This window comes from Rhagoletis pomonella, unplaced genomic scaffold (genome assembly GCF_013731165.1).
Source record: "Rhagoletis pomonella isolate Grant_MI unplaced genomic scaffold, Rhpom_1.0 Rhpom_scaffold_01283, whole genome shotgun sequence".
In the NCBI taxonomy this organism is placed as follows: Eukaryota; Metazoa; Arthropoda; class Insecta; order Diptera; family Tephritidae; genus Rhagoletis; species Rhagoletis pomonella.
The window spans coordinates 24061-47519 of NW_023459837.1; the positions used below are offsets into that span (position 1 = coordinate 24061).

Below are 23459 nucleotides of genomic sequence, written 5' to 3' on the forward strand. Positions count from 1 at the left end.
CGAAAACGATACGAAAGAAAATTACGTGATACGTCAGGCAGTATAAGCTGAATGGGACAAAGAGTACGTTCACGTATGTCATAATCCGAAAAATGTGTTTTTACGTGACGAGTAGTACGCTATCGTATGTGACGATTCGAGCACAGGATGAATTGTGCCAAAAGTGCCTCTGAGAATGAAAATGCCAAAAATGGCCCTATTGTGCCTACTTTTCCATCACTGCTACAGGGGGAGGGGGAGCGTGCCACTAATATCCCAGTGAGAAAATGGGGAAAGCCTAACCTTTTTTAACCAAGAAAATATTAACAACTACTGTTGAACGAAAATATGCATCGCAATGTAATCGAGCGGATAATGTGTAGTTTTGAAGTCACAAACAAAACAAAAAGATGGAAAAGTAACTGAAGTATGTTTTTTTTCGCGTTATCTCAAAAGGTGCTATAGCCGAATGGATGCGCGTTCTGCTGCCGTGTATTGGTCACGGGTTCGAAACCTGTGGTACGGACTTTATTTTTTATTTGTAATTGCGACACATTACTTTCGTGTGACAACGCTGTAGGGAAATTCTTGCATTTTTTCGTGTGTAGGTTATAGGGTCTGTCCATTACCTTTTGCATTCCCAAACATTACCTTTTCCTACTGGGACCTTTTACTGGGATTTATTTACAAAGTACGTGTGAAACATACATACATACATACGCGTCATTATTGTATCATCCAGGCAACAGTCATCCAATCAAAAATGACCAAATGTATTTGCAAAACCTGATAAAGAAAGAACGAGCGAAAGTAAGATACAAGCAGAAAATGGATATAAAGGAAAAACGTTAAAAGGGATAATGGGGCCCTAATTGCGGCCTTTGTTATTAATAACTTCTATTTGCTCACTCATCTGTATCAAAGTTTAATAACTTTTTGAAAGGCCCATCATTTATTATCAAATCTTAAACGAAATCAAACTATTAATGCTAAATTCCATCTTTTCTTGCATCCGATACGCTATTCAGTGTTGCATTCTTTGCCTTTTGTGCCGGTCTCGCTGGCAAACCAACAGTGTTGCTGTTCTTTTCAATGAAGCACAAATAAAGCCCAGCCAACGAATCGAACGAGTTATCCATGTCGAGCGAGTCAACGAGTGCAAGCACAGGAATTAACGTAGTGAGAAACTTACGTGAAAATCGAATTTTTTGTTGTGATTCATTGACGTTTTTGTGGAAAAATTAACAACATTTTTAAGTTAAATGAAGAAATCACTTGAAATCTGTGAAATCTTGCAATATTTTTTTAGCAAAAAGCGCAGTCGGACAGTAAATGTTGGATAGGCGCAGCACCGAACAATTGAAATTTCAATACATACAAACGGCAAATAAAAGGTGACGAGGAGAAAGAATTAAATTAATATTAAGAGGTTTGGGGAAGGAGGCAATCATACAAGGTGGGGACACATGTTTAAATACCAAGTAGATAAAACAAAAAAGAAAAGTACTAAAAATAGTTGAAAAGGTATATATTATTAGCGGTAACGGCGAATTATTAATCTATACCAGTAAAATTGTTGACTGAAGTACATATAGTGCCAGGAGAAACCTTAAACTGTTCGGAAAAGTCAATTAGTAACGGGGCTGAAAAAATTGAACAATACAAGCAAACAAAATCCAAAGATCATCATTGTAGCTAGAAGCACTGAATTCATCATAGTATTGACATTAATTTGACTTTTGCCTTGTGGAATTGACGCAGTAACAAATTCACACTTGAGCGCAATTGGAATCCATAGCAATAGCTAAATTGGACAATGAACGAAACAGCAGCGGCTACTTCCTCCTCGTCGACGTCGTCGGCAGCGGCGGTTGCAGATAGTGCCAGTGCAGCAGCAACCACTAAAACTGCAAATGCTGTTGGAGCATCAGTGGCTGGGGCGGGTAATGCAGCGGCAGCAACTACCTCTACAACAACAGCAGCAAAATCAACAAGTGTGAAGCTTCTAATTAAAGCATCAAATCAACAATATGATGATCAAGTTCTCGAAATTGACTTGCTATGGACGGTAAAACGGCTAAAAGCACACTTAGCACTGGTGTACCCTAATAAACCGGTATGTATTGATTGTGTTTTTAACGAAAAATTCCAAATCACTCAACATTAAAATGATAATTAAATGATAATGTATGCATTTGTCCTTTCAATATTTATGTGCATTTTTTTGCAAATATTGTTTGAAGGTATCGTTTAATTGTAATTAGTAGTTTTATGCCCATAATTATTAGTACCTATGTATAAATTCTATATAGCCATCACTAGAGCGGACTGCGCCTCTCGTTCGGAAGGGCGGTAGGACGGCAACCGTTTGGGTTTGTAATAGTAGAAGAAATGCACTGTTTAGCTTTGCAAAAAAAAAAAACAATATACAGGCAGGCTCTGCAATTAATTCCGAGTGAATTGTAAACAAAGCCCCTCTGATTTCAAATTGCAGAACTTGCCTGATATGTACATATGTATCTATAGAAGTTACAGCCTTAATGAAATAGTGAAAAGTAAAATAAAAATACTGCTAATTGTCTGCTTGCATATATACATAACAGAAATGCATTGATAGATGATCAAGAGGTACCTAGCGTTAATTCAAACACGCCTTAAAATTTATTTTAAAGAGTTTATTGTGGCGTGACAGTACCTAAATGTGCTCGACTTTGCGTAATTCGTACTTATTTTTGTTATTTTTAAACATCATTGAACTTTTTTGTTTATTTCGTTAGCTCAAGTTTCCTTAAGTCTCTAACGGCTTACGTGTATGTTTAAGCGTATTCTTATTGCGCCATTTTATTTATTTGGTTTTTCGTATGCTTTTTTATTCTGTTTCGTTTCTTTATGTGCGCAGCCCTTATCTTATCAATGTTATAGTACGCTCCCAGTATATGGTTCCAAACGCTGACACTCGTAATTATGTACATACCAACATATACATACAAAATATATGTGTATGGCAAAACAACTTAAGTCTGTCTTTCACAGCCAAAATAAATAGCACATGTCGACAAAACATATATTACCGCCAAAAAGAGAAAAGTTATAATTCGAAAGAAATATTAAACCATTTTATGCCTGCTCACAACCTTTTAAATGTTTCTGTTTTCAACTACTGAATGCTTTTTTTTTTTAATAAAATTCATTGCTCTGCCCATGATAAAAACAGCTTTGCCTACATATGCTATTTAGTTTGTTCGTGAAAGACAGACTCAAGTTGTTTTTCAAATGTCCACAGATATGTATTTATAATATTTAACTTAAATACAGTGAAGAACAATATTAAAGCACTCATCTTACGTGCTTTTAAAAATGTTTCATGGTATATGTTCATTCATACAAATCTATTCGAAATAGATTAAATGTGTGTATATATTATCTAAATTTTTAAATTGATAGCCAGGTTAAACGCCAGTAAAGCTGTATACTGAACAAAGGACAAGATAATTCTATTCTTCTTCAAATCTGTGAAATTACATTTAATCTATTCTTGTGATCTATTCAAAATAGATTATATGTTCATATTATTTATATGAAGGTTCAATCATTTCGTCCTTGAGATTACCTTTCTGTTCAGTATGCAGGCAAATAAGCTTTTAGCTTGGTTATCTGTTTAATGTACATACATTACTGGATAAGTCGATTAGTTTTGGACCGTTTATCTTTGTACATTTTGCCCTTTCAACTCCTTGGTAGTTTACATCTTTTTAGTTTTTTTAAAAATATATTTTATTTGCAGTTGAGCTGGTTAAAGATGAAACCATTTAGTGAGAGTTATAATAAGTTATTGTACTAAATTGCATAGATCCCTACATACATATTCGTCGGCTGAAATGAAAAAGGCTGTATCTAATAAAAAATCAAAATGGTTTATTGATTTTTTATGACGTATATTATCGAATTACAAGTACCCACACCGTTTTATGCAAAAACAATTTTGCTAGATACGGCTTTTTGTATATCAAGTGGGGATATGTGCTCTAGTTTTTCCCAATGCTGTACATGTAGAGTACGTTTTTTCGCTGAGGATCTGCATGCATGTGTATTGTAAATGAAAATTTTGCAATTGTGCCGATTGGTTCAAGACCGAAGAATTTACATAAGTCTGAGTTCGTAATTTTTGTACGGTTTTATTTATTTCCTTTCAAGCATACGATTAGAATTAGTAGATATAGAAATGCCAGAAGTTTCGCTGTTGACTCTTATTCGTAAGTTCATAATTGAATTTAGTTAGTGAGTTTTGAGGCTGTTGTGGAGTGCTGTACAATTTTTTGCTTATTATTTATTTAGGTGGGTTTACTATCACATCGTATGTCGCCTTCGAGACAATTTCAATTCACTATAGTAGACCAATTGAATTGGTACACGTGTACCATCTACAACGAAGAAAGTATGTATATGTAAAAAAGTTAACAGTGACTTACGTGTTTTTGTGTTAGCAACATACTCGTATATGAAGCAAAGAATTTTTATTAGGTTTTATAAACATTTTAAAACAATTCTCTACTAAGAAGTACCATATAACATCGTCATCAAAAAATGTTCTGATGTTCCCTTTTCGGATTAAATTCGTGCATTTCGCGTTTGTTTGCTCTCAGTTAGCAGCCCATGACAAAAATCTAAGGCATTTCTTTCAAAATACGAGATATACATACCTATAAGCGTCTTTAGAACATCTCTGAAAACATTTGCTAAATAAAATTTAATAGTTTTTCGCTTCTCCTATGGAATTTCTAATTTCATTAAGAGCCTTTGTATTGGTGAGGGCGATTCGTCTAAATACTCGTTGCAAATAAATTTTTTCCGATATTTGTAGTACCTACACCTTCTAATTTTTCGCAGAGCGATTAAAGCTTTTCCGTCATTGCAAGAAATACATACATTCAAGCTCGATGATACTATCGTTCAACTCATCAAAACATAGGCAAGTTAAGCAAAAGAAAACATATTGGCGTAATTATAGTTATGCACATCGGCAAATGTGTACATACATACATATCTGAAATTTCAAGTTCATGTGTACAGGTTCCGATTTAAGTGCATGTCTGGTAGTGCCTCCGATTGCGGAAAGTGCAAGCGACACGTCATCTTTCATTGCAAATTTCCACACGGGATTGTGCTGGCGTTGAAAGTACATCTACACCTATGTTTTTTGCGTTTACTTATATGTATATGAAACTATTATTATTATTAACAATAACAGCTGTGTAAATTGCTTTTTTTCTGGAAGACGTGTAATCTTTTTTTTTAAATTAAGAGTTGTATAGTTAATTATGTATTCATAAAGAACATTATTTTGAAGGAAACAAACTTTATTTAGCGTTAACGAACTGTTGATTACTTTTCTATTGCAGCCAGTCGATGAGCAAAAATTAATTTACTCAGGCCAACTTTTGAACGATGACTTATTGTTGAAGGATGTCATACGCAGTTACAAAGACGTTTACACTCATAATCATATAATACATTTAGTGTATACACCGAAGAACTCCTTTAATACGAATTTCGCGCAAAAAACCAAAGGCAGCACCTCCAATATGAGTCCCAATACTAATAACACAAACGCTGATGGCTTGCGACAACGACATATTGCTGGTGGTGGTATGTCGTCCAACGCAACCGCCCAACAAAATATTCAGCAGCAATATTATCAACAATATCAAGCGCAACATCCAAATTTCGTTTACCCACAACACAATCAACAGATGCTTAATCCACTGTGTCCTGTTTACGATCCTAATAACCCACAATATGCGCTGCCATTTGGTTTTCCTGGACTATTAAATATGCAGGCCATGGCCACTCAACAGGCTGCCATCTACAACTGGATGCAGCAGGTGTACTCACAATACATGGAACAGTGTATGCGAATGTAAGTTTTTTGAGTTTAAGTTTGTAATGTTATAAGGTTCGCTACGCCAGTTTTATATCATACATTTTATTTTAGGTCTAATACAACGGCTACTGTCACTGGTATCCCCAATTTATTTGCAACAAATGCAGCAGCCAGTGCTGCAGCAAATATGCCAATAGCTGGGGCTGCTAACCCATTCGGATTTAATCCATTTCTACAGCAGATGCCTTTTCTAGCACCAACAACAGCGGCGGCGGGTGTGGCCACAGCCGGCGCAACTCATCCTGTGATACCAGCAGCTACACTGTTGTCGCAACAGGCTCGCCCAGCTAATTTAGTTGGTGCGCAGCCCGTACACGGCACGGATGGTAATGCTGCTGCAATGCAAGCCGCGGGCGGTGAGCAAGCACAGGCGCAGCCGGAGCGGCAACATGCGGCTGCACCACGCTTCCCTAACATTGTGCAGGATGAACAGGAGAATCGTGATTGGCTGGATAATTTCTTTTCGATAACACGTCTTGCGATCTTTCTGACAATTCTATACTTTAATTCATCTCCATTGCGTTGTATCGGTGTCGTTGTAATTGCTGGCGTTATTTATCTGTAAGTAAATGATTTGATAGTATATATTGTCGTCATCATTACCAAAAGTCTTTCGTGATAATTATTAAATTATTGCAATAATTGAACACGGTTGTGTGGAATAATGGAATATTTACAGAACAATGAACGCAGAATATTCTATTGATTTGCTTTAAAGAAAATATGAAATGGTATTTTCAAATTTCGAAAACATTTATTTTACGCTTATTTATACTTTAAGCTTTATTCCTGATCCCATTCAAAATTAAACATTTCACTTAGGTTCTTTGGTAATGACGACGATTTCTAACCGTTTATGCGGTGTCCACAAGAGTTCATCAAATTTAATATATTCATCATCAATATCCATTAAATGAGTATTATCATTACGTCTTATCTTATCTGTTTGATGCTTTTCAATATGGTAATTTATGGCGTTATGATTTACAATATTCATATGACTTCTACTTTTAAACGGGGATTTTTTGAACGGCGAGAGACGATCGTGTTTGACGACTGTTGTTACTTCGTTAATTGTGGATTCTACTACAACTTTGCAATTGAAGTGTTCACAGACTAGACTTAACAAATTGATGGATGTCAGTATTCTATTTGATATGTTAAAGTGCGACGCTCAGTAACAGCTATATTAATTGCACATAAATTTAACTTCCTTGACGCGTATTCTCTGCTATATCTTAAATGAATTTATCGAAATTCATACATATTATGGCATACATTTAATAGCTAAAGCTGATTTAGGAGAAAATTGGGTTATCAATAATTTATAAACAAAACTGCACATTTACTTGCAGCCTCCTCCACTGCAACGAAATTATTTGTTTATTATTATTTAAAAAAAAGCAGGGAGCGTATTTTTCATCATATCAGAACCTTTCATATGATACAAATTTGGTTTCTAGGATTTAATTGTTATTCCTAAATTTTCGCGTGGAACGAAAGCTCTTGCTCTTGCAATTTTTATGATCATTTCCATAACATTTACAAGCATATTACACAAGTGGACATCCAGAAAATGATGCCAACAAATACTCGTAGCAACCATACTATGATTTTATACATAACTCCCTTTCGCCTCTTTTTCACAGCTACCACATTGGTGTGTTGCGCCTGCGAAATGAGCGTAACAACAATAACATCAATCGTAATAATAATGCGGCGGATGCAGATCAAATCCGTCGTGGTGTACGACAAGTGCAACAGGCTGCACAGGCCAACGAACAGCGAAATCCCGAAAATGCTGCTGCTGCCGCTGACGATGCCGTCGATGTGCAACAACAAACTAACGCGAATTCTGCTGGAGCCGAGGGTGCGGCGGCAGTTGCAGCTGATGCCACTGAAAATAACGATAATACTGCATCTGTGATTTCTGTTATGCGCACTTTTGTGGTGACATTTTTCACTTCTTTGCTACCCGAAACGCCGACACTGTAAATCTACTAAGAATAGTTTCAAAGTATGATAGCTTGGCGTTTTTGAATGGTTTTAAAGACGATGTAGGCAGTTGTTTTCTATATGTATAGATATTTAACATTAACGATTTCATCTATTCAATATTGGTTTATCTTCCGAGATGATGCGATCGATTTTGTTCAAAATGAAAAGCGAGAAAAACTGAAAACAATTGTTATTAAACATATTATCACCAACTTTATTTATATGCGCAAATACATACATACATAAGTAAGTTCGCTCTGAGTTTTTTTAAAAGTTGTCAAAACTAAGAAACAATTTGTGTACATTTTTATGCGCAAACTATTGTTTACTAACTCTAGAAATGAAACGATGTATTTTGCTTCATTTGTTTACTTTTTTTCATTTTTGAGAATTAAAATTATAAAAGTATTGAAATAACCAGTTAAATAAGTGCTTTGTCACGTCTCACTATTAAAGCGATAGCATTCATTGCAAACCTACATACATACATCTTTCATTGGTGAAGAATTCATTTGCTTATTGACTTGAAATTAAAAAAAAATGAATTCTTTTGCTTATCTATAATGGTTACATCGCTATTTAACCGCACCTATACTATTATCTTATTATTGTTTTAGTACATATAGTGATTTTTTTGCAATTGCTGCGCCTGTTGGCGTTTTTTGTATAGTTTTTAAGTGATAAATAAACACACACGTACATATACTTACATATACATACGCATACAAATATTAACTACGGGAAGTATATTTGTGGTAAGCTGAATAAAAATAATAAAAAAATGCTTTATTCATTTATAGACTACGTAAGTGCATATTATTCGTACTACCGCTGTTCATATTGAATTTATTTGGAAGTATCTTTTTGCAACAAAAATGAAAATTTGAGTGTTCTTGAAGTTTATAAGCATCGAAAACTCGGAAATTTTGTACACATTTACCGAACTATGTACATATGTAAAAAAGTTTGTATGAAAAATACTCTACCCAATTCGCGTTTTGGGTGTGTCCTAATTTAAACTGAAGACTAATTGGCTCATGAAAGTTGGGCTCGCGTTACCCAAACGCTTGTCATGCTGGTGCTACATTTGAATCATTGCGGTTTAATGTAACCGTCCAGCGCTTTATTATGCCAAAGACCAAATTAAATAATTTTTCTTTGTTTGAGTAAGTCGTTAAGGTAGAGAAACCCTTCTTGCTTTTTAAATAAATCTTTGCAATTATTTTTTTTTTTGCAAAGTGCTTCTGTTCTTCGAGAATAGGTAAGCTGCAAATATTTTTTTGGTCGTCGTGCCACCAATCATTGCTTCCTAACGCAATTGCTAGTGCACAATGTTTGGTGGAAGTGTGAACTAACACCTCCGCGTGGTGACGACCGGGCAACGCCTGCAGTACGGTCATGTCTCTGCTGTAGGCGGCTAAGTTAGTTCAGGCGGAGGGAGACAACCCTCTTACTTGTACGGGCAAAACCACAAAAAGAAAAAAACCTCCCTAATCCGAGGGTGTTAAGCGTTCCGTGCCCATTCGGCTGGTTTGCAGCCAGGGAGTAATATCGGCTGTATTCGAACGGAGCTCCCCCGATACCGGGTCGCCTCGGGGTGGTATCATCGACCTTACCGTGGTATAGGGCGCTGCCATGGCTGACCAGTCATTTCCCTCATATAAATACTTTGGTTACCAGTTCCTTGCTCTCAAGCCGGGACAGTAGCCGCAACGCAAAAATGAATACTAATCAACAAAAAGATGTACCGAAGAAGAAAATAAAGATGAACACAAATACAGAAAATGAAAATGAAAAGAAAACTACGCGTAAATTTCCAAGTGAACTACAGTTCAATACTGCTGCTTATGTTTTCAAAGAAGCGTTAAAAGTTCACCACCTCGAGCGATCCCCAGAACTAGTACGCAATTTTGAATGGGCTAGGCTTATATGTGATATAAGCCAAGTCAAGTATCGTGAGATATTAGACTACGATCTCGAAAAGGTACTGCGAGCTAAAGCAAGTGGAAAGGTTAAAGTTGAGATACCGGATTACAAAAAGATCCGAACTGCAACTTGTATATTTAGATGCATAATGAAGACTCCCGAATCGGATCGGGATGAACATCAAAAAAAACAAATTAAAATGGTGCCAGGATGTTCTGAATATGAGCAATGATGAATTATATTATATATATAAAACTTCGAAAGGTGGGAAGAAAAAGTCAAAAGCTCCGCCAGTGAAGACATCAAATGAAAAACCAAAAGCGAATACAGCAAATACTACGAAGCCCGCGAACAAATCAAATGTTACTGCTGTCAATAAACGTCACATTCCAGTAATCATATCGAATCCGAATGATAATCCTGCAAGGAGTGCTGCGAAAGCTAAAGGAGTAACATTGCCGAACGCAGCAGCTAATCCACTTAAAGCGATGACTTTTCCTAAGAACACTTCTTCATACACATACTCGGGTCCTCGTCAGTCAACCACGCTGCAGGGAATGACATCGATGAGTAGTTTTCAAAATTCATTCACCTACAATTCCCATCAAGCTAATATGATGTATCCTAACGACCAAGCGACTATGCAGCAAATGACAAAGATGAATAATTTTCAAGCACCCTCCATGTACAATCAGCTGGCTGGAAATACACCTTATCCAGTATATCCTTCCATACTGGGAGCGCCGAGTGCATCTGCGAATACATTTCAATCTTCTTCAGGATATAATCCTCTGAATGTCAATGCTCCAAATTCCGCCTCATTCACAACGGGTTTTCAGTCGCACGAAAATATTGGAAACTACTTGAATCCATCCACTACCATGATGTATCCCAATAATTCAACAACGTGTGCAAGTTCACAACCTACCAAAATGGTAATTGAACCAAATTATGTTGGCGCAGTATCACCAGAACAAGAATTAGTGGTCGGACTTGTAGATCGTAACCACGTATATGGCGATATTAGTCCGGCAAATATGGAGTTAGTCAATAATCGTTTGATACCATTATTTCTCGAAGTATTAAAACAAAGACCGGAATTTGTTGATCACAAGCTCAATGCAGATTTGTACCAGGGACGCATAATGCTATTCACTTTTGAGAATCAAAGAGCAGTGGAACTCTTCAAGAAAACCGTTTATAATTTGGGTGGACTTTGGCCGAGTGCGGACATAACAGTTATACCCAAAAGCTGCATACCACATCGCCCACGCTATCGTACTTTTATACCTGCCGAACCATCTGATCCTGAAACAGTTTTGAAAATCATCAAAGTTGGTAATCCAAACCTACCAACACACAACTGGGAGGTGATAAAAGTTGACCCAGTTCATAAAAATAAACGGTGCATTTGCATTGTCATGAACAAGGAATCATTTGAGCCTTTGTTTGCACAGGAAATGACTATTAACTACGGCTTTGGTTGTATACGACTAAAGATCTTTAAGCGGGATAAACTGCCGAGCGAAAAAGCGGCGTTCGAAGCTAAATATAGCCATAAGCCAGATCCTGTTGCCAGTCAGTCCGTTGTTTCCAGCTCGAAAAAGTCAGCGGGTAGACAAGAGATTCCGAGTAGGTCTGCCGTCGATGAAAGTCGAAAGAAACACGATACGGTAACTCTACTTGCCGAAGCAATTCTAAAGCAGTTAAATGAGATGGAGCGTGCCGATTCGAAGAAGGTTAGCGACAGCTCAGCGTTGTCTAAATGGTTCTAATTCTAGTTCAGTACAAGTTTTGCACTTTCTCAATATCTCTGCCAATTTTGATGTGCGGAGAAAAATTTAGTTTGAAAATATTCTGTAAATGAATGTATATCATACTTTAGCACTTAATTAATTTTAAACTATTTATGTAACTAAAGCTCCTGTTTAAGTATTGGTATATATTGGACCCGAAAATTTCAAAATAAATGACTTAACTCTGGGACTGTTTGGAAATTAGCTTAGTTTGTCTGAATGCAATTTATTTGGAATCCTCAATAGGTGTGTATTCAAGGCAAAAAGATGAAGGTTGAATCCATGCAGTGGTGCTAATGATTGATTCAGGTAAGTGTTCTGCTCTTTCAATAATTGTTGATTTTACAGTACTTGTTGTTGTTGTTGTTGTTGTTGTTGTTGTTGTTGTTGTAGCGGCTACACAACCCCGCCCAGGACGGTTGGTATCTCAGTCGTTGTCGTCAAGTTCCACTAACGGCAACCCTAGGAAGCTTGCAACTTCTGTGGTGTTTGTCCACAGGGACAAGGCCGTTAGGGTTGTCGGGTTCTCCGGGCATGCGAAGAGATGTTTCGAGTCGTGTGGGGTCTCTCCGCATGCCGGACACTCATTCGGCACATCCTTATTCAACCTACTCAGGTAGGAGTTCAACCTGCTGCAGTAACCGGAGCGAAGTTGTGCAAGTGTTGTGCGTGTCTCCCGAGGCAGATGAAGCTCCGTCACGTCTATGTCCGGGGGTGGTATGCCTAGAACGGCATTCACAGGTCTAGAGTCTACATAACTCGAGACTGAGTCCCTGTGAATGCCGTTCAGGGCCTGTCGGTACGCTGTCGGGTCCAGAGGTTGCTTAATGAACCTCTGGACTTCGTCCGTCAGTTCATATAGATGCCTCCTGACGTGCCTAGGCGAGGGCTCCTCTGCAAGCAGCTGTCTGCTTGGGTGGCCACTTCTGTGGCTCCCGATCAGGAACTGCTTGCAGAGCATTATATTGTGCTCCTTTACAGGGAGCATTTGCGCCTCGCCGTGCAGGTGGTGTTCAGGCGACATCAGGAGGCATCCTGTCGCTGTCCTGAGTGCGGTGTTCTGTACAGTCTGTAGCTTCGTCCACTGCGTCCTACTAGTCCCAGGCGACCACACTGCCGCTGCGTAGTTCAAAACCGGTCGGCCTATTGCCATGTATGTTGCCAGCAACGTTTCTTTGTCTTTGCCCCAAGTACTGCCGGCTAGCGACTTGAGGACCTTGTTGCGGCTTTGTACTTTATTGACAATAGCGGTTGAGTGCGCAGAGAAGGAGAGCAGGCTGTCGAATGTTACTCCGAGTATTTTGGGGTTATTCACCGTCGGAATTGGTGTGTCATCGACGTGAATCCCCAGCTGTAGCCGGACCTCCTTCGTCCAGGTTGTGAACAGGGTCGCGGAGGATTTCGTAGGGGAGAGGGCTAGACACTTTGCAGTGAAGAAGCGAGAAAGTTCGGAGAGATACCTGTTTACTTTCGAACACAATTCCATTCCCATTCCATTCAACAAAGTTGAATTGCTGTGCAACTTCGTCTCTTGGACCGCAGCTATCAATATACCATGCCGACATATGAAGACGGTTATCTCCTCAATCTTGCTCTGTAGCCCGTTGCAGTTAAATTGAAGGAGCTTCATGTGGTTCGGGAGACGTGTCGTGATGTGGGGTGTGAGTGAAGTGTATGTTCTTGCCGCCGTTGGCTATGTGTGCTGCTGTGGTGATTGCCGCCCTGCGGTGGTGGCGGGGGCGTCGCATTCGGGGTCTGCGACCGAGCAGCGCAACACGGGCCCTCGAAGTTCCCAGTCCAATATCGCGTGGTACGCAGACCTGAGCATGCCCTAAAGTGGCACCAGCCAAGGCAGGTGTTGCACTTGACTGATTTCACATTACAGAATATCCTGGTCTGACATACCGTGCAGATTGTAGGGGGGAACCAGGAGTTGTTGGCGGCGGCGTGCGGGTGGTGGTGCGGTTGTGTGTGTTATGTGGTTTGTAGTGGCTGTGGTACGGTCTGTGGTGTTATTATGTTGTTGTGTTGTGGTGACTGTGTGAGGCTGCTGTGTGAGTGTGTGAGGCTGCTCGGGCGGACGGTGGTTGGCCGTGGAGGCTGCTCTGTTTGAGCAACAGGGGGCCACGTACGACGTGGTCCACTGTCTATGTGTCCGTAGTCCCGAGCAGACTCTGAGGTGACTCCACCCCTCGCAGGCATTACATTTGACTGAGGTGGAGTTGTGGTGTAATCGTCTCCGGCATACACAGCAGGTGTAGGTTTCTGGCCCTGGGTTTGACTCGATGCCAGCCCTGAGTAGGAGAATACGTAGTGAATGTAGCCCTATGGACGGAAAACTTCTGAGATACTTCGCCGACCTAAGCGGGGTTAGATCGCCGAAACAACAGCCCTTGGTCGGGTAAAACCCGAGTCATTCCGGTACGTAGAACCGGCTGTCGTGGGAATGTTACAGTACTTGTCCTCCAAATTGGCTGTTCAGGCGTGTTTCCGATCTGCCTTCGGTAGAGGTGCATATGGTGGGTGAGGCAGGATCTAGTCTACTTCTTAAGTTTGAGCCTACTGCACCAGAATCCGACCAATGTTACTCTTGTTTCACCAGGAACCCCAATTTCATCGGAGGATATCGACGGCTGGGTAGAAGATCAGATTTTGATTGAAGAACGCCCTATCTCAGAATTTGATTTAAAAACGCCCTGTTTCAGAATTTGGTTGGAGAACGTTTTATCTCAGAATTTTGTTTAAAACCGCCCTATCTCAACTAAAAGCACTTTGAAAATATCTTTGTATATGGCGTTTTTGAAGCGGCAGCCGAGATAGGGTGTTTTTGATACGATATACAAATAGTGCGTTCTTGAAAAAAATTTCTCAGATAGGGCGTTTTCGAACCATCTGCCGAAATAAATCGCCTTCGATATACAGTCATGTGAAAAATAATATGGACATGACATATTTAATTGTTGTAACTATTTTTCTTTTGTTAATTTAACTTTTATTTTTTAAATATAGGGTGGGTGCGAACTACGTAATAATTACCGCAATATTGCAGCCTTGTTTTCTTGATGGTATGTTGCTGATCAAGGGCGTAGCCAGGATCTGATATAAGGGGGGGAGGCAAAATGCAATATACTTGTTAATTTTTTTGATATATTTTTTATTTAATAATTTTTATGCTAATGACGATTTTCACACAATTGATTTGGAAAAGTTTGTCGGAAGTGACAAATTAGTTGCGTTCGATAACAAAATTAGCCAACACCAGCCAACAATCAAAATCAAGAGAGTAAGCGAAAATTCTCTCCCAAAGAGATGAAAAAGGAAAAAAGTAAACGAACAGGAAATTAGCCATTACTTGAAAAAACCGGAAGAAGAAGATACACCAGCTGACTTTGTTTATGTTTTATTTGTAAACAAACTGAAATTCATGTTGCCTCCATAGAAGAAAAAAGGAAAGTGGACGTTCAATTGTTTATTTTAATTTAATTGGTGACAGGTAATAAGATCAACGGAAATAAGTTCAATTGACTTTATTTCCCACCCTGGTGCGAAATAAAGTAAATTGACATTATTACCTTTTTAAACACGAAATAAAATCCATTGACATTATTTCTCTTTCAAACATTAAATTTGCTTAGCTTCGCGGCGGCCCGCGATAGCGCGCCACACCGCGCGCGTCACGTTCGCGCTCGCGCACCGCGTACCCCGCGCGACAGGCGCGCACACCACGTCCCGCTACGCCGCGGCCCCCCCCTTCCCCGTCTCCCACCGTGCTGTAACGCAGGTAGATTTATTTTTTGTATACGTTGAATTAAAATTTTTATATATTTTAAACATCGAGGGCTTATATTCAATAATACCCTCTATCTGCACACTTTTCACTTGAGATTCTGATATAAAAATCCACCTAAGCTTTAACTGTCATCAGTGATGTTAATTTTACCTTATATAACGACAGGTAATAAGTCCCAGATGGTTTCTAAAATCACAAATTAGTTTTTGTGCAAATTGCAGACAGAGGGTATTAATAATTCAAGCCCTCGATATTTCACATTTTTATATTTGTAAGTTTTTGGAAGAAGGGATGCCAACTTGGCTCAAACCGTGCCATTTGTCCCTATTTTACTTCAAATGGCACTTAATTTTTCAATTTGGCACAAAGTGCCAAAATGGCACTTTTGTAAAAAAAATATCATTTCAATACATTTTTGTGAAATCCTTTGCGTGCACTTCTTTTTCTCAACTAAAATTTTCTAATTTATAAAGGCTATTCAACTGGTTTATCTTATTTTATAATTGCACTTTTGTTTGGAAAATGTAGCTTTATTTTATTGCCGAATGTGAATGATTAAAAGGAATGACACCTTTTTTTTCACTTTTATTTTTCTATTTAGCACTTTTTTATCCTCAATATGGCACCTAATAACTAAGGATAGTTGCCAGCCCTGATTGGAAGATTTCTGCTGTGTTTTGGGGCAACAACTTATCTGCAGTAAAAGAGCATATAATTTGTGTTTCAAAAGTGTGTGAAAACCAATCAATTAACTTATATGATCTCGGTTCCGATATTAAATAATCAATAATTGTTTATACTCGCATTTTGGCACATTGGCTCGTTGAATGTGCCATCAACTAAATAGTGTCGTCATTCTCCTCAGCTGCTTTTAAATGATGTCGTCACAAATTTATGGCGGAGACATGAATACAGTGTAAGAAAATTCTTTTTCTATAATTGTTTCCTTATAGAAAGGTTGGTTTCTTTTCCACCTGAGACATTCCGAATTCGTTCAAAATATGCTAATTTAAAACACAGAATTCTTTCAGTGTTCCTCCGGGGTTTTTGGACATGGACTGTTTCTTCAATTTAATAGTGTTCGCTTTATTTTTGTGGAAACGGAACATGTTTTGCAAGTTATGGATCATTTCTACACTCTTTCTTCAAATACATATTTCTCGTATTTCAGCTGGGCGCAGGCGTTTAGTTTTTGGCATCGTTTTTTACATATTCGTAATTTGAATTTTTTTAATAAAATCAGTTGGTGGTAGTTCATGATTGTGTATGGATTAATATCACTGAGGATAATGACACTGAGGATTTGGCAATAACCTTTTTCATCTATTAAAAAAAAACACTTACGGGGCAATGTTTATTGTAAGAACAACATTTTTTTCTATGAATCGACATACTTTAAGCGTTGTTGTGCTATTTCCATTTGAATGAGGAAATAGCGCCAATGACTTTATTCCCAAATTTTTGTTGACTTTATTTCGCTTTTGAAAAGGTAATAATGTCAATTGGCTTTATTTCGCACCAGGGTGGGAAATAAAGTCAATTGACCTTATTTCCATTGACCTTATTACCTGTCACCAATTTAATTAACACGGTGTGTAAATTTGCATTCATAAAGAGAGGAAACTTGTTACCTATCTTAACATGCGCAAATTTAAACAATTTTTTAATTAGGGGTAGCCTGTCAATTTATTCACAATTTCTAGATATGCAATGTAAATTTGACTTCTCTAATGTGGCACAGGCATACTTTTCTTCGATAGGAATTGAAATAAATTCTGTTATAAAAAATTTAGTTATCGAAAATTATCAGGTTACCGAAATTTATCGATACATCGAAAATTATTTATAGTTAACGAAATTTATCGAGTTATCCATGTTTATTCAGTTATTTCAACATGTCGAATTATTGAAATTGATCAATTTTTATTGAGTTGTCGAAATTTGTGGACACAGAAAATTTGTTGTGGAAATTTACGGATAGTTATCCAGCTATAAAAATTTACGGCATTAGCGAAGTTTGCCAAGACAATGAAATTTACCAAGTTATCGATATTTATTACATTATCAATATAGGTCTTCACACCAACATCGGTTCGGTAACTCGGTTTTCGGTAATTTTTTTCTAATGTATTTTGTTTGTGTAAAGTAGTGTTACACAAAGAAAATTCAGATTTTTTCCTAGGGTTGCTTTATTTAAATGCTTTGTTAAGTGAGAACTATTGACAGCATACTGTACACCAAATAAAAACTTGATTTATTTTCCATTTAATTCTACAACTCTTACTTATAAGAAATAAGGTCATTAAAAAAAAATGGGTTTGTATAGATTTGTTTAATATTTTTTTATATCATTAAGTTTTTGTAAAAAATATACAAAATATATATAAAGTATGTATTTGTAATTAATGAGAATTAAGTTTCCTATCAAATGATATCAAAAGTAAAGAAATTTTGATTTCAAAAGTTGTAAATTTGAATTTTGCCCTTTAATAACTTTTGTAGTTGTTGTTTCCGCCAAGAAAAAGAAAACGGTAACATCCAGCTCAATGTTTAATCGATCCCAATATATATATATATATATATTTTTTTTAACTTAGAATCGGAGCTATTCTGCATTTGTTCCGTAAATTTTTATGGCAGCCGCACGTTGAACAAAATACCTCCAAAGCCTTAAACGCATTCTGGCAATTTAAAGATATCCTATGCATTTACACCCACATCATAAGACCAAACAGCATTATCAGCTATGCATCTGTGGTGTGGCGGAGCAGAATCTCAATAAATATCGTGGGAAATCTACTTGCCAAACTTCAAAGAACAACTGTTTAGTAGCTTTCCCTACAATAACTGGGGCTGCTTTGGATGCACTGCTTAATATTTTTATCAGCCGGGACCAACCGAAGGCTGGACGCACAGTTGCCTTTGCTAAAGAGGTACTACATTCTTGAGTTCACTGACGCTGAGTAGTCCTTCAACTCCATTACTGCTCTCGCGATTTTTCCAGTTTAAGGGAAACCTCTAAATAGATTTAAAATTATATCCTAGCTTATTTTGGGGGTTGGCAGTATATCGTATTTGATTCTAATAAATGAATGCACCTCCGAAAATTTTTTTAAGGCAGAAGTAAGCTTGGAAGGTTTGCCATTGTCTGCCGAGAGGCGACCGCTATATGAAAACAACTTATCTTGATGTTGCTGAGACCAGAAATCGAACCATGGACCTCTCGAGTGGCAGTAAGCACTCGGCTACGGCGGCAAGAACACTACTAAAATCCGAAAGGTCAGAAAAATTGCAATAAAGTATTACCCCCCTATTATGATTTTGCATACGATAGACGATAAACGCTTGCAAGCGTATCGTATGAAATCAGTTCTCGTATTCGTACGCCCGACAGATGTATTATTGTGAATGGCTGCGGGTTTTGCTCACTTTTTATTGTGAACCAGCACAAATCAGCTACGCTTGCTATCGGATTTCATACGACAACATCGATTCGTAATAGAGAATAACAGAATGCAAGCGTCTATCGTGCGTCGAACGAATTTCTAATAGGGGGGGTTTGTCTAAGATCCGAATAAGGCGCGAACTTCACCCGTCTGTTTAATAGATGAAATCTATTTTGTATGAAATTTAACGTGTTAGTAAATATTTCGCAGTGGGTTGGCTGAAAAAATCCTGGGCAGGATATTTTTAATTAAGCATAAAAAAATTAAACTTTTTTTATATTTTGCACTGATTTGTTTTAGTGAATAAATTATATACCCACTGAAAGTATTGAACGTTGGGTTGTCTATTTATTTCATGGCCTACCTGCCGGGTTGGCAGGTGTGAACAGGTAAATAATATGCACTAGTAATTTTCACTCTTCTGTTTAACACATTATATAGGGTTTTTGCTTTTGATTGGTATATCGTTACCATAATTTGCAAAGGCCCTAACCAACACTTTTTTCGAAATTACATTTTTCACAGATTTTGGTAAAAGGTATTAAAATATGCACTCAATAAAAATTTTAAGGTCTTTGTACCAAAAAAAAAAAACGGAGTTACACGCTACTTTTTAAAAAGCCCTACCTGTTTTTGATACTCTTTTTTATGTTTTTTGCTTCTACTGTAAAATAAAAGATTTGTTGGTTAGAGCCTTTGGGAATAAGGTAACAATATGTAATCTGTCCATTAAACAAATGAGTGCAAAAAAAATAATTTTTGAATATATATTTTAAAATATCCTGGCTAGGATTTTTTTCAGCCAACCCACTCGTGAAATATTTCCCAGCACGTTAAATTTCATACAATATAGATTCCATCCATTCCATCGTGCCTTATTTGTAACTTCTACTATATTAAAAAAAAAAAAATTAAAATAAGACCAAACATGAACTTTACACTGATTTTTATTTGTTTTACTTTTGATCTAAAAAATGTTGAACTTATTTTGCTTTGCTCTAGTTTTATTGTAGTTTTTATTCGTGACTTTATACCAACATAACCACTTTTATTTTATTTCGAGAATTTCAAAATCAGGAACAGTCTTTTTTTAATTCCAATTTTTCGAATAACTCGTAAACCGGTTTTGGAAAAAGGTAAATAATCAAACACCCTAGTACGGAGTCTTTGCTGATAATCTGAGTGAGACTGACAAATTACTCATTTAAAGAGTTCTGAAGGTACACTTTTTAACTGTTTGTACCTACATATGTATGTATATTGAAAAGGTCCTTTTCTACGTCGGATATGCTCTTTTGGGAAGTCTTTTTGGACCCTCTAGGGGCATCAGCCCACCGCACAGGGCGTCCTAATTGTGCACTTTGCGGACTACCCTGGTTTCCTGGGGTATGACTCTGGGATCATCACATATTTACATATATACTTATTACATGTGAGAAGAAATTCGCCGATTATCATTGTACTATTTTTAAATCACGTTCTTTTACAATCAATTCCATACTTAGTAGCCGCACTATGCAAGATGCGCATGTGAAAATAATACTCGAATGTAAATGCCCATGAATGCATACATACGTAGGTATGTATATATGTATATATACCCCCATGCACTTGAATAGGGGCAATGCTTTGTCGCTGTTTTTTCTGAGTTAATTTTCTTTTATTGAAGTTTAATTTTTTTAAATTAAATTACAGTTCATTCTCCAACGAAAACCATGTAAACGAAAGTTTTACACTTTGTAGAAAAATACAAAAAAAAAAAAGAAATCCATAAATATTTATATGAAAAAAAATGCGACCATGCGCTATATCCTCGGTGATACTGCAAAACGTTCTATGTAACTTATTACCTCCTTCATCAGCCATAGATAGACAGTTTTGTAATTCGTTTATTAGGGTGTAACGATTTGCAGATGCATTCCGGCGCTAGTAAGAGACCATCTAAGTGTCAAGGGTACTAATAGACATAGAGCGTTATTGTACTGTTTTCATAGCACATTCAGAACTTGTTTATTTTCTTTTAAATTTTCTCCAAAGTTTAGAACCCGCGATATGGTTTTTGTTAGAAAATGAACTGTATTTTAATTAAAAAAATAATGGAAATGAAATAAAAGAAAATTAACCCAGAAAACAGCAAAAAAGCATTATTCCTATTCGAGTGAATGGGAGTGTACTTGCATACAAACATTTAATATGAATGAAAAGCAGTTGCAAGTCGACTGATGCCACGATGTCTTCATCGCTACATATGTAAGTGCGCGCTGAGTTCAATCTCTGTACTGCGTTTCTTATCATAAGTACTTTGTGCGCGTGTGGAAAATTTTATGGAGAAATGGAAATTTCCGCTATAATATATGTGTATGTTTTTGTTTAGGAAACGCATGTGACGCATTTGGCGCCACATAAAAGCAATCTCTCAATCATGCGTAGATGCAAACACTCGTAGTAATTTACATTAATGAAACTCACATTCTATACGAAAAAAAATTTTTTTCTCCCATATTGACTAATTTCGTCATTCGTGAGCTGTACGCGCAATTGAGTCTTCCCTTTGCGAAGCAAGAGCAGATACGAGATGAAAAAACTTGAAACCAAATCGATTATGTACATATGTTATAACGGACGGAAGAATCGTTTCCAGTGTTCCAGACATACGATTCGAGGACGAAAAGTTGACTAGGATTACTACTATTCTGTCGCAATCAAGGCCCACTCTAGCCTCTGTGAAGCAAAATTCCACGTCAAGAAACTGATATTACAACGGGCAGCAGGAGAAAAGGCTTGAGCTTGAAATGCTAAAAAGGGAAAACGCCCGAAAATTTGTCGGAAAGTTAGGTGACTATAGAAGTTTTCAACACAAGAGCAAACTCCGATAAGCTCAACAACAACACCAAGACCATGGATAAGGTGGGAACTGAATTTTTATACGGATGGATCCAAGCTTGACAATAGGGTTGGCTACGGAGTTTTCTGCAAGGAACTAGGACTGGAATTATCCGTTCGAATCCCGAACCACTGCAGTGTTTATCAGGTAGAAGTTTTAGCGATAAAGGAGGTGGCTGTGTACCTTAGTGCGCATGTCGTAACGAGGACTACGATTTATATCTTCTCGGACAGCCAGACGGTCATTAAATCAATGAACATGGTAATGCTGAGATCGAAGGTTGCGCAGGAATGTCTCGCAGATCTAAACGATATTAGCGCCGTGTTTAAGGTCTGCCTCATATGGGTTCCGGGACACAGAGATATTGAAGGAAATTTCAGAGCCGATGAGCTAGCCAGGAAAGGTACCAATTTCCCCCTATGTGAAAACAGAGGCACTATTGGGATACCCATGGCCAACAAGAGGCCAACAGGTCGCGGCTAGAGGAGGGCACTTGTAGAACAACCAGGCTACTTTGGCCACAAATAGATAAGAAAAAGACGAAAGAGCAGCTCAGCCTCTCAAGAGAGGATATTGCAAGGGCCATGGCTTGAGTTACCGGTAATTGGCTATTTGGCAGGCACTCTTCGAGAGGAATATTCTCCCACGAATATTGTAGAAGTTGCAGGGATGAGGAAGAGGAAGAAACCGTAGAGAACTTCTTCTGTAGCTGCCCAGCTCTGGCCAGGAGGAGAGCAGGATATTTAGGAAGGCCCTTTTTTAGCTCTCTTACGGAACTATCATGCGTAGGAGTAAAGCCAATCCTACGCTTTATAAGAGCTTCGAAATGGTTCTCTGAAGATTAGCCACCGAGGTTCCCGCCTTCTGCAGTGGTACCACAATGGACCTTCAAAAAGGTCTAAGTGAGTTGGTAATTTGAACCGACTGCCACATAAACTTAGCCTAACCTAACCTAAGCTCAACACCGCCGACCTAGTGACTGATCTCCAGAACATACTTAAATTATGGATGGAACACTTTTCCATCCTGTTGAATGATCACAGAATTGAAACCAGTGTAGAGAAGATGAACCGAGCAGACAGTGCAAGAAGATGAAATCGATGACTCATCGCCCGACTATGACAGACTACGAATATCAGTTTCAAGGATGATGTGTTATTATTGTATTTCACACAGACTATTGCAGCTTGCTTCCGATGTAAGCTACAACTTTGCAGTGGGGTGCTCTCGTACTCTTGCAAATTTGGAATAGTATTTTTGCATTTCGTGCAACGTGCAAGACTTCGAGGATACCCCACGTTATGTGAAAAGCTAAAGTTCTGCGGCAATGAAGCGATTGGGCTAAATTTGGTGGCAAAAGGGAATCCGAGACTCAGCAAATACAAATTTGTCGATTTCAAAGCTTTTAACAGCACGAAAACGAGTTGCTTATCTGATGAAAAATGCAACAAAGTAAAATGTTATATTTTGGTTACTTTGTTAGATTTTGTTGAGATTATTAAGTAAAAGTGGTCCCAAAAACTTGGTATTTTATGACTAAATCATTTTAGTTCAATATGAGCACTTTTGGCACGCATGCCTACAAACGGCCAATGAATCTATCGCACACTGCTTGCAACTGGATATACGGTATTTAGACCAATTCTCAGCGTAGTGTTTGCTTGAGATGATCGACACTTTGGTATTTTTTTGGTGCCGA

General features: G+C 37.9%; 1 protein-coding gene across 1 annotated transcript; it reads left to right on the forward strand.

The window, feature by feature from the left end:
* Positions 1 to 1098: 1098 nt before the first annotated feature.
* Positions 1099 to 8722, forward strand: LOC118752174 (homocysteine-responsive endoplasmic reticulum-resident ubiquitin-like domain member 2 protein). The gene is made up of 4 exons (XM_036487031.1): positions 1099 to 2095; positions 5379 to 5896; positions 5972 to 6481; positions 7570 to 8722. The coding sequence occupies exons 1-4, from the start codon at positions 1796 to 1798 to the stop codon at positions 7913 to 7915; spliced, it is 1674 nt and encodes a 557-aa protein (XP_036342924.1). The 5' UTR covers positions 1099 to 1795; the 3' UTR covers positions 7916 to 8722.
* Positions 8723 to 23459: the final 14737 nt, after the last annotated feature.

What these genes read in the sequence shown, in the direction of transcription:
- LOC118752174 (XM_036487031.1), top strand. Translation starts at nt 1,796, where the DNA reads ATGAACGAAACAGCAGCGGCTACTTCCTCCTCGTCGACGTCGTCGGCA. An exon ending in TGGTGTACCCTAATAAACCG is followed by an intron (nt 2,096 to 5,378) that starts GTATGTATTGAT and finishes TTTCTATTGCAG; the next exon opens with CCAGTCGATGAGCAAAAATT. An exon ending in ATTGCTGGCGTTATTTATCT is followed by an intron (nt 6,482 to 7,569) that starts GTAAGTAAATGA and finishes TCTTTTTCACAG; the next exon opens with CTACCACATTGGTGTGTTGC.